Consider the following 12,504-nt stretch of genomic DNA (forward strand, 5'->3'; position numbering starts at 1 on the left):
GTTTATCAATCACAAAAAGCCTCCATGCTTCATATTTAGATAACACAGTGACATGGACTTATCTGCCAATTTATCACTGTTGCTTGCCATTCTTTGATGTCTTAATGTTGTAGCAGCATTTATACTAAGAAAGGGCAGGCTAGAGGCCCAAATGATCAAATAGATGGTCTGTCCCACCCTGGTCTAGAGTATGGCAACTAAATTTCTCTGTATTGCAAAGATGGTAAGTGGTTTCTAAATACACAGTTCACACTGCCCTAAGAAAAATCAGGTGGATGGAGTTAAATTAGTGCATTAGGCATTGTTGAGTTTGGATTACAATTACATGATGTTTTTCAGGATGATCAATAAGCAAAGTAAACATTGCGGATGAGTTACCAGCCCCCATGAGGTCTTAACTCTGCCTTCTAGAAAGAACTAAATTTCATAACATGCAACTTCTTGTAACTGTGCTTTAGCATATTTAGGCATATATACTATCATAGCTACATACGCGAGAGCCATGGTGGGGAGTGTTCTAAGTTGAAAAAAATCCACCAGAATTACACATTAGATATGAATCAGGGACTTTAAATTGATTAATTGACTTTACATTTGCATCCACAGTAAATAAGTATGTATTTCTTGTATTGCTGTCTGTCTAGGGCATGGTAACTGACAGGGCAGCAGATCCTGCAAGTTCATGTTTAATGTTAATTCTGCCTATACTTTTCTCCATGTATACCCCTAGTTAAAGTGTGATAATCACTAACTGCTTGGCTAGAACAGAGATCCATTGGGTGGGTAGAACAGAGGCTACAACTGTGCTGACCATGCGGCATCCCTCTCTGCTACATTCTCACTTTGAAAGCACTCTAGAAGTAGAACATAATCAGCAATAAATATTGCCTCACCCTCTAAATTAGATTTAAACTATATTTCTGAGACAGACAAAATATGTGGCCTTTGGAGTTGAATCTACATCCAAATCATATCCAATTTTTATTAAGGTTTCTCACACAGTCATTATGTATGGAGAAATAAGGAAGGTGAAAGGGCACTGACCCAACAATGGGATCAAGGACAGAGTTAGACATTCTCAGAAGTCAGATGTGAGGCACCCATGAAGGACAAATCTTACAATGAATTCTAGGAAAGTGATAGCTGTCTAGTGCCTGTTTGAAGGTATACTTCCTGTCCCCTTGGGTATGGAAAATAACTGAGGTTATAAGTTTTCCATTGGTTTTCTGATCCCGGACTGAAAAATGTATGACTTTCAATATTTTAATAACTAAATGTGTAAGAAGATGTATGAGGAGGCTAATGACAAGAAGAGAAGATCCTCTTATATGAAGAGTAGCACCTGGGAAGACAGCTTCCATTTTCTAGAAGTTTCTGACCAGCGCAGCACACACAGCAATACATGACTAGCTGACACACACAGCACAGAGATGTTGTCTCAGCCAAGTGTATACGTCACAGTCTGTTAGAGTGAGTTACCTTCCTAATTAGTCAGATGGAGAAAGCAGGGAGCATTTGTTTCAAATAGTAAATGTCAGGAGAGTAAGATGAGAGGATATGCCAGTGTACTACTATCTCATCAGACACTGTACAGAGATCAGTCAGTATCCATGACTTGATTTGTACAAAGATACCCGGAAACACATTCACTCTGGGTATCTAACCAGGACACTAAACAGCAACGTAGCAGTCAGCTATGCAAGTCAGGCCACAATGTCAGGTTACTACTATATTGTACTGTTGTGTGTAAAGTAACCAGCCAACATCTGTAGCCATTATGTCAACAAGAAAGACAGAATAGTACTGAATTTTTAAAACATTTCTCATTAGTACTCCTCCCACAGGTCTGGCCTACAATATTCATGACTGTAAGTTATGACAGAAAGGCAGATTAACATAAAACTTTATGTTAGATCTTCTAGTAGATTTGGGTAAAACAAGGGCAAAGGAAACTTCCAGAGTTTGCCTTAGTAGATTTGCTCACAGACCAGTTGACTTCTGTATTCCTGGATCAGAAAACAGGACATGACAGTAAAACAGCCACTGTACACTGACTACCCTTCATTACCCAGAGTCTGATATACCTGTAACATATCCTTTTAAACCTTTTCCACTTCCTACAGCTTAAGCAGACCTAGCAATGAACTATTAGTCAGTAACCAATAATAAAGCAGTTGCAGCATTCCATAGGAATTACAGCTATAAACCCCACAGCACTAAGAATATTCAGTATCCTAGAAAACTAATTTAATTTGTTTGCAATAATAGTAATAATAATAATAGGGAAGTATGACATAAATCTTAGCAGAAAATAAAGCAGATAACTTCAGAAAGCTATATAATGAATATAATCACATCCTGACTGTTCTTGTATACAGTGTAACTAGGTAACTGTGAGTAAAATAATCAATACTAATCTGCACCATGGCCACTCAGGAGCCACACTAGCAAACTACATAGTTTAGTAAGGGTTTCTCAAAACCTAATAAAATGTGACAAAAGATTTTGATTAATGGCCCAGATTCCATTTGCTTTATGATAATGAATGTACATTGCATATGTTAAGTATATGTAATACCTACGTTTAACTCTGTGTGGGCAGAAGAGACTGCTGGCATGAAGAAACAGGTGTTAGTCACAAACCTTTCAACAGAACAGGGCTTTTCTGATGTATAAGATACCACATGTGTGGTAAATCACTTCGTTAAGAAGTAAGAATCCTCTAGATGGTTAGCACAGTTAGGGTCTTTTTGAAAACCTGGTAACCTTGGTGAGAAAATGTACTTGGGGTGTAGTGGTGTTCTCCAAAGAGCAAAACAGCAAAGATAAGAATCAACGTACAATGTTCCTCTCCTTTCTAAAGGGTGAGTCTAGCTAATGGAACCCCTGTAAACATTGACAGTCTCACATGTGTATGTTCTAACTCAGGACATAAACATATATGCAGAATTTCTTACAGCAGGCAGATATTAATGGTATATCTATTACATGACACACCATTCTGGTGTTTGGATCAGCAGCACCCTCTCTCCATTCAACTACAAGAATATTATCAAGTCAGAAATAGGATCATGAGCTGTCCCTTACCCTCTTTTTCTTAACCAAGATAACTATTGCTAATGAGTTGCCAGACTTTAAAGATTCTCTGCAAACTGCTCTGCTAAAGATACTGGGTGAGCAAACTGGTGTAACTAATCAAATCATTTTTTGAGTTATGGTACAGACTCAGAATTTCCTAGAAATATTTAGTCCTTGCTGAGTCTAATTATGGTGACTGCCAAAAAAAGCAATTTCTAGAAAATGGAAATCAAAGTCTAAACCAACTTTAATAGAAGTAGTGAATATATTAGCAGAGATAAAACAACTGAAATTGGGATCTTTAGAAAAGGGTAGGAGAAAATTACATATGAAAAAATGGGAATTGTGGGAACAATATGCGCAAAAGAGGAATGAGGTTTAAAAGAAGGCAGGATTTGAATGAGCTATGTAATGTTTGACTAACAATGGCTGAACAGATTATAAGTGATGCATAATGTTTGCAACTAAAAATATGTCAATATGGTTTGTAATGTATAATGTTTGCAACTAAAATTATATCAGTATAGTATTATATCAGTATGATTTCTTTTCATTTATATAAATGTAAAATTGTCTATGCCATACATGATAATATAATAAAGATGCTTCTTGTTTAAAAAAAAAAACAAGATAGCTATCCATGCTCCTTGCTAATGCTTTTTATTAACAGCCACTCCGCAACTGAAATGAGTTTAGCTGCAGCTATATCTCCCCTCAAATTTTAAAATATTAGTCACTTGGTGGTGCTGCAGTAGCATTGTCGCCTCACAGTAAGACATTGTCCTGTTTTATTCTCAGCTAGAGCATCTTCTGTGTGGAGACATGCGTGAATGAGCGTACCTTCGTTGAAGGTTGTGCATCAGGGCCGGCAACTCAGCACGTAAAAATCTACTGCCAATCATTAGCGGACCGGAGTTCCGCTGTGGCGACCCCTAACCGGAAAAAGCTGAAAGACACAACAAAGTCATTCTTGTCTACTACTGCTAATGGTTAGAAAGAACAGAGAAAGAAGAGTAGTCCTAACTTGTAGAGTTTGCTTAAACATGGTGTGAGAGTTATACACAATGCCCCTTGATAAAAGTCAAAGAATGCAATATGGCTATTGAACAAAATACAATATTTAACAAAGAATGTAGACTTTTAGTACTGAGAAGGAAAGCAAGTGTTTGGTGATAGGTATGGGGTAGGGCCAGGGGCATTACAGCTGCAGTTCTTGGATCATTCTATTAAAGTAAAATAATCCTAATGTGCATGTGGATAAAGGGAGGTCATGAGATGAAAAATATGGACTTCAAATATAATAAGCAGCTCTGCAAAAAGAAAGTACAGTACAAAATGATGGAGACCGTAGGTCTAAATTTATTAAAGGCAGTGAGAAAATCAGGAACATGTGGAAAAAGCTGAATGCGGTAAGGAGGAAAAATTTACTACACAAGACACAAAAACCAGCCTCACAAACCTGACACACTCCAACACACCACACACACCACTTAAATTAAAGAGCAGTGTGAGGCTCTGAGTAAAAATCAGCCTAAAAAGCAGGACACTCCAAAGCAGACACCCAGAGGACTCTCCAGTCAAGACACCTGGCGTCCAACACATAGGCTGAACAAAGACTGAGTCGTCACAGTAAGCCCAAACACAAATACACCAAACAAACTGTAACACAAGCACTTCATAGTCAGACACACAAATCATGACACTGACACAGCTGAACAAGGAGAGGGTCACAGTAAGCTGCATTACGTCCGACATAGAGATAAAGAGAGACATAGAGGCTCTCTGATTATGTAGCCCAGGCAGGTAAACACAGTCAGAGTCCATGCTGGTGTGAACGACCTGAGATGACACAATGACAAGATGAAAAATGATCAGGAAGCTTTCCATTATGTAGCCCTGGTGTATTCCCTAGAGATGAGGGATATCACTCCATGCCCAAGAACAACACATTGACACAAACCGCTGCCATGAGGACTTAACTATTGGCTTAATGTCTGGTGTCATTAGAGACAAGATCCAGCTTCTGTCTGCCTGGGATGACATGCTTGACCCCTGACCATGTTTCTCCCACAAGGGAGAAAAATGGGCACCCGTCAAATTCCCCTGGGATCCCGGCCATTGGCCAGTCTAAATCTCCCATAGTGCCTTTTTCAGAGGCTCATGTCTGTATGGGAAACATCTAGAAACAAAATGGAAGAAATTGAGGTACGTTGCTCAACCAGAGAAGTCTAAATCTCAAGGTTTTACACCAAGGCCCTTCCTCAGCCCAAAGAACATCGATGTAGGCTCTGTTCAAAAAGGGTGGTTCAAGGCTCCTAAGAGCAACTGAAACCATTAGGTTTTACTGAACGTTGGGCCTAAAAGGCGACATCCACAAAAGGAGGGGGGTGTGGCAAAATTCATAAAGGATACTCACACTCCAGGTTAAATCTCAATAAAGGGTCAGAAGCCATCCAGCATGTAAGAGGTATAGTCAAATATCACCCCACATCATACATCTTCCTGAATCACTTACCGATAAATGTATCTACACACTAGCAAAGCCTGCTCTACTCTTCCTACCCGAATATAGACTGGGAACACACTCAAGCCCTAAGGAACTAGCCCAACGGGTTCCTGGAGTTCAGGAGAAAATATACTAGAACATGCTGTCACAAACATGGGGAGAAAAGTAAAAATATATCGTATATCTTGTCTTCAACATGATCTGATCATAAAACACCTTAGTATAAAACCACCAGAGAGAAGACACCCTCTACAAACACAAGAACACCAGATCCCGCAAAAAGCCCTAAACAAAAAGACCATAGTGAAGAACTTAAAGCAACTTCTAAAAGGCCAAAGAGAAACCACAAGCCCTTCCCAACCCACTTACAAGAGAATGCCATGAACTAAGCCATCCTGTGAAGCAGGCATCAATGCCTTCCAACCATCACTCCAGACTGCATGGAAAAGGCAATCCCAAATAAAACCAAGACTCTTTTCAAACAAAGAACAACGCCCAGTCTGGTGGACCCTGCAAAGATTAACAATCCATACAATATAAGGAGAAAGTCATTACATGATAGAACAAAAAATAAAAAGCCTCATAAAAATCGAAGGCAGCCAGTAAAAAGATATAAGCATCATAAAATCAACTACACACTTTTGAGAAATTATGTCAGGAATATGGAATCATGGTGAAACTTCAAAAATAAATCCACTAAGTCAAAAAAAAACACTGAATATGCTCAGAATTAGCAACAAACATGCAAATCACTTCTTTCACAGACATTGCTAACCCTCTGCAGACAGGGAGATAAAATTCCCAGCCTCTCTAAAGGAGATCACATCTCAAATGAAGAAAGAAAGCTAGCGGATATCACCCTAAAACAGGTGAAAGCTGCCTTCTAAAGCTAGCCGGCTGTGTGCAATGGGCATTATGGTGTCCCCGGCTGTGTGCTACACGAGTTAAATGAGCAATTAACCTCACATATAATGGTCCGCTGTTTAGCGTCAGCCTAGCACAGGATACGTCAAAAAGGCCCCATAATGGCAACTGTGGTCCCACATTATGGCGCCAAGCATTCTCAGCGATCGAATCATAAGCTAAGAAGATATAAGGGGGACGAGAGGATCATAATGGAGCACGACCCACAAGATATAGGGGTCCTGGGAGTTTAGACCCGACCCAGTTTGGCTTTGTTCTTCAAAGATCATGCCTGGAACTGGAGGACTTTCAAATAGTCACCAAGGTCACCTATGGATCTTGGCAGTCCACGACTGGGGACTTGACCTGCCGGCTGGCGATCACTCCCCTTTGGGTAAAGTAGAAAACTTACACCCACTCCAAGACCCACATGTGGCAAGAACTTCAGCTTACCCACCAGAACCAGAACCCACAGGGTTGGGAGACTCTCAAGCCAGGTCACAACCTGTGTCGGGTCATGCTGGTCAGTGTCCCACAGGCCTGGTCTCTGCTCCTCCAAACTTGGGGCAGCATGAAGTGGAGGCCAACATGGGAGGACTTTGTTGACAAAGTCACTAGATGACTCCACATGGGGCGCCATAGCCTTCTATCGACACTCCGCAGAAGGAAAAGGGACTGGAAACTAGCTGCTGGTGCCAGAGCCATGGCTCAGTTAAGCGCCAAAAATGTATAGTCATACGGGAAAAAAAAAACAAAGGCCAAAACCAATACCATGGCAGCACACTGGGTTAACAGAAAGACCTTACAGGGTAGGTGGACCCAGGCCACAGGTGGCCACACTTTGACACACTACATTGGTTAAGTGGTTAGAAAGAAAGAAAGACCTTCCACCTGATCAGCGAAGGGACAGAGGATTCATCTAGATCTCTATTGTCTCCATTGTTCCCCTGTACTCTTCCTTTCTAGCACCCGCCCCATCACAATGCCCCTCACCCGACGTCATCAGTGCACATTGAGAGGACCCCAAAAGACCCTCACCAAAAGGAAAAAGGACTCCAAAATCTCAAAATCTGTCATATGCTGAAACTCCAAAGAAACTCCAGCTCTATTCCGTCGCCTGCCGTCTGTCAGAGGTGACATGTATACAAGGCCATGTCCAACCCGAGAGCCGGGGACAACTCCAACAAGCCACCAAAAAGACCAAACCACTAACCAAAGCAACAAGAGCCTTAGCACGGATAACGGGGGCGACCTAAATAGGATATGCTTGTCTCACTCAGACTCCCTATGCTGTGGAATAAAATCCTGTCCATGTGAGGCAGAGCACCCCCTGACTCCTGTTCAAGAGAAATCTAGACCTGTGGATGGGAATGGGTAGGGGTGGAGTTTACGGGTCATCTCTCTGGTGGACTGGACACAGAGGCAACAAACTAATGGGCACAGTATTTTTTTTTATCATATGGGGGTATGCAGCCATTTAATTTGGGCTAGGCTTATAAATGCCTTAGGGCAGATAGCCTAGTATAAACCTATGAACCTATGAACCTATAATAACAGAACAAGAATTATACAGCATCAGGGCTAAATAGGGCATAGCATCGATAATGCTGATGAAAGAGTTAAGTGTAGAATAAAGAAGTTAGAAGAACAGCATACAAATCTGTTTCCCCATAATGATAATTATGTTTGTGCAAATATAATATTTATTGGCAGTCTGTATAACACCTTCAATTAATGACAAAGTCTTTGTGGGAAAACACATATTGATTTTTATCATATACTTACGATTTTTAAGGAAACAAAAGGCTCTGTGAGAATATGGAGAGATAGCAGTATTTTTGTCATACACATAACAAAAAAAATTTCATATATGCTCATTTGACTACTTTAAGAGTTGCATTACAAGGCAGCTGCAGTCTGAGTTACCTTGCTACCCACACAAAAGGAAAAAATGCAGAAAAATATTTTATTCTTTGCTACTAACAAGGTCAGCTGCTTCAGTTAATTGCATGTACAAATGTGATACTGGGAAGCTTTTAAAATGAAATATATGGCATCTTTGCCTTTGAGATAATAACTAATCATGATTTCCATGAGAGATATTTCTTGTTAGATTTTCCCTCTGTAGCTGAGAGGACTGTAAATGTTGTAATGATCTCTATGTCATGATTACTGTCAAAATAAACTGAACATTTTTAGAAAAGTTAAAACATATATTGCTACGTGTTCTTCTATTTGGCAAAATCCCTTCTACTTTTCTTTGTGCATTAATGCATCTGTTCATATCAGTCCCCCCCCCCCCATGCTGTCAGTGAACCAACCCTTTCCACCCTTGCTTCAACATTTAGTGGTACAGTCCAGGAACCATTCCTGTGCTCAGCTGATAACAGTCTGTAGCAGTGGCTTGTCTCTCTTTATTGTTTATATCATAACTGTCCTGTTTACGTACAGGCCTAGCTTTCCACTATTCCCCTGTCAGCAGAAGGAGCAGCCAACATGAAATGGATGTTCAAGGAAGACCACTCTTTAGGTGAGCAGACTCTCATTTTACCCTGGAAAAGGGGCTTCTTGTGATATGTAAACAGAAGCTTTTCCTGGGCCTGGCACCTGCAGTATTTCTGTAAATACTTTTGCTTTTTGTTACTTTTTTGATTAGAGCAGTAACACATAATGCCATTTCCTGTTCATTATGAGTATGTTCTTGCATTTAATCAAATATTCAGCATGTCTATTGAGAGTTTAGAATGTCCCTGGTAATTTATAACTTCTTATTTCGGCTTTTTCCCGGTTAGGGGCTGCCACAACAGATGACATTTTAGACCTTAGCAAGCAGTATCACTGGGAGAAAATATGTTGCACATTTTTATACAGTGATCCAAAAGTATAGTTATGTAAGTATATTATTTGAGAACCTGAGCAATGACAACTGCCCCAGCATAATTAGCATAGGTCTGTGTTACCCCCCCCCCCATCCCTTTCCTCCTTTATATTTTGCAAGTACATCATATACAAATGTTTGGTTCAGCACTAAAGTAATTTTCTTTTTCATTTCTGTCACTGTGTATTTATTTGTTTGTACCTTTCCCTACCACTATATCACAGAATGGTAGAAACACTTCTTAGATTCTTGACTGTCCACACAGTGAAGATAGTAAGTTAGACTGGAAAATAACACCCCATACACACAGACACACACTTAAGTGTAGTGAATATATTAACATTGACCACAGTTCTGTGATGGTATATATCCTGCTCTCTGAGCCCCTACAGTGTTGTTACTGTAACATCAAAGCTTTCCTCAGAGACTTTTAGCCTGCATCATTGGGCTGTAAGAGTAGGCCATCCCTTCACATTACAAAAGCTGCACTGCAATGAATATCAGTGTCTCTTTCTTGCAGAGGGTGTTAAAATACACAAAAAACTACAGTTTTGTTTGTATCATGCATTCTGAGGACTAAGTGTACATGTTTGTTTTTACTGTGTATCTTGGGGTTTTGTTTGAAGAATAAAGCATTATAAGTTGGCGCATCCTACATTCTACAGTGGTGCAACAAATAACTTTAGGGTTTGTGCTTATATTTGAGGTCTGCTCTTTTACATGACTTGCATTGTATACTCTTGAGGACTGTTAAGAATATCAGTGTAACTCCCACTTAGACCCTGATATGTGAACTTTTTGTGAAAGCATTTTAACAATAGCACACATGTGGTGTCTGCACTCTAGTTATTTGGTATTGCAAGCATAAATGGACTTTGGTTCTTTGCCAGGTATTCTGACAGTCTTGCTTAATTTAGCCTGGTTTTCCATATCAGCATGGATAAATGATTGTTAGCACCATGTTACTAAGTCTTAACTATATGTTTCTGAATCACATTTTGAATGAGTCACAAAATTGTTTAGCCAGCTGTTTGTGTTGCTGTTGTATGGTGAAAGTTTTAAAGCTCTGATGTTGAATAGTGAAGTGAAGGTTTTATGTGGTTCTGTAATCAGCATTATGGGTAGCACAAATTGCTGTGGTTAGCTGACCAATATTTCTCTTAGTATGTGACATAGCTTGGTATTTGGGAGAATATGGGTGATTTTTTACAGCAGTGTTTAGCTGGAAATGAGAACCTCCCACAGAACCATATCAGTAGTATTTAGTCTAATATCACTAACATTGTTGTGGTGTAGACATACATTTTAGCTTTAGTGTATCTATTCCCACAGTCAGATCTACACATCTAGTTTTGTGCTACTGTTGCATTTCTTATAGCATATGACCATAATGCTGTGTCTGAGTAATGCCAGGTGGCAGTAAAAGTGGCATTTAAGGGGGCATTTACTTAATTTTATGGGAAGTGGTTCCACAGAGTTTAGGTGAAGAATTGTTTTATGTGTTATGGGTGACTTTAACAGCAGTATGTCAGAATACAGACAGAAAGCATGCCTGTTACTTGTGTTATAACCTGCTACAATATACCTACTTGTGAATTTCGACCATAGCTGGAGTTACTACCCCTTAGTATATGTGACTACAGTAGCTACCCTTGACTGGTTTTCAATACTCAGCAGTGTACTTGGCTATAACCCCACTTTTACACCCCCACAGCATATTTGGTTGTGATAGCGGAGCATAAATGACTAAATGTATAGGTTCATAGGTAGGTACTAGGCTATCGGCCCTAGGGCCTATACAAGCCCAGCCAAAAAGGTACCCTGGCTTTTGCCACCCAAGAAAATAATTTTCCTGTGCCACTGTCGAGCAGAGCCACAGAAGTGATCCCCGGGGTGAATTTCCTATTTCCCATCCAATCATCAAGATTTTTCTTGAAGAGTACTAATGAGGAGCTTTGTTTGACATAGGTAGTCTGTTCCAGAGTATGGGAAGTCTCTGGGACAGGAATCTATCCCTCCGGCATGTTCTGTTTATTGTGGTGAGAAGGTTTAGGTCCCTAGAGCGTGTAGCTCGGAGAGATTGGGATTTCTTTAAGTGGAGCATGTCCAACAGCTCTGGGTTTGACATAGCTTTGTATGTTAGGCAGAGATCACCTCTGAGTAGGTGATATGCAACGGAGTAAAGCTGGAGTTTTTTGAGACCTTCTGCATAGGGCATCTGTTTGAGGCCAGTAATCCTCTTTGTGAGGTATTTCTGCAGCCTTTCCAGTTGTTGTAGATGTCTTGTGAGGTACATACCAAAAGGGGCATTGTACTCTGTAATGTGTGTGAGTAGAGGGGAACAATGACTTCTTTTTTTCTGGATGAGAAACCATTTGTGATGAGGTGTGCCACGTAGAAGGATTTCCTGACTACTGATTACTGCCACTCTGTCCCTTGTCTCTCTTATCACACTTTTGGTATATTATATATTACCACACCACCATTTTTGCCCAAGAAGGGATGCACTTTTTGGCATTGATTTGACTTTTTTGGTTTGAAGACCAGGCATCTTGTCAGTGAGGGTTTTTTTTTAGGATGTCCTCATTGTGTGAATTTCAATTATGGCTCCTAGTTTGCAGTCTTTCAAACTTCGTTAGCTAAAGTAGCAAAGACCTGTGTTAGCCTGTACTTCAGAGACCAAATAGACAGGAGAGGGGAGAGGAACCCTGTGGTACTCCACTTCAACTCCACTGAAGCTGGAATTGGAATTGCAGGTCTGCCTTACAGTGTGGGTTCTTTCTGTCAGTGCAGCAGTTGGTCCATCTTGTGACATGGGTTATTTATACATAGTTTAGTTATAATTCAGGGGGGTATGCTGTAGCGAAAGCTTTGAAGGTAGCTAGGTGGCTTGACCACACTCCTTCCCCCTTGTTTGCCACTTGTGACTGCTTCCAAAGAAGTCTATTTAGGCTTAGGGAGACATGATCTGCTTTTACAAACCTGGGTGGGGGGGCTTTTTTGGAGAACAATGTCTTTGTTTGTATAAGTTCTATGATGGATGCGTTCCATGGCCTTGCAGACCCAGGCTCGCAGGCTAATGGGGGCGTTATTCTGGGGGTCCGGTGGAAGCCCCTTGTGGAGTGGGATAATAGGTGTC

The 12,504-nt window shown here is 40.5% G+C and overlaps 1 protein-coding gene across 1 annotated transcript in view; it reads left to right on the forward strand.

The window, feature by feature from the left end:
* Positions 1 to 8,876: 8,876 nt before the first annotated feature.
* The window catches only part of GABARAPL2 (GABA type A receptor associated protein like 2), a 301,666-nt gene continuing 298,038 nt past the window's right edge, over positions 8,877 to 12,504 (forward strand). The window contains exon 1 of the mRNA XM_044081769.1: positions 8,877 to 9,017. Within this exon, the coding sequence (XP_043937704.1) occupies positions 8,984 to 9,017 (34 nt within the window). The 5' untranslated portion in view covers positions 8,877 to 8,983. The remainder of the gene's footprint in view (positions 9,018 to 12,504) is intronic.

The sequence above is a fragment of the Protopterus annectens genome, chromosome 8.part1, assembly GCF_019279795.1.
Source record: "Protopterus annectens isolate FY-2018-M chromosome 8.part1, PAN1.0, whole genome shotgun sequence".
Classification (NCBI taxonomy): Eukaryota; Metazoa; Chordata; order Ceratodontiformes; family Protopteridae; genus Protopterus; species Protopterus annectens.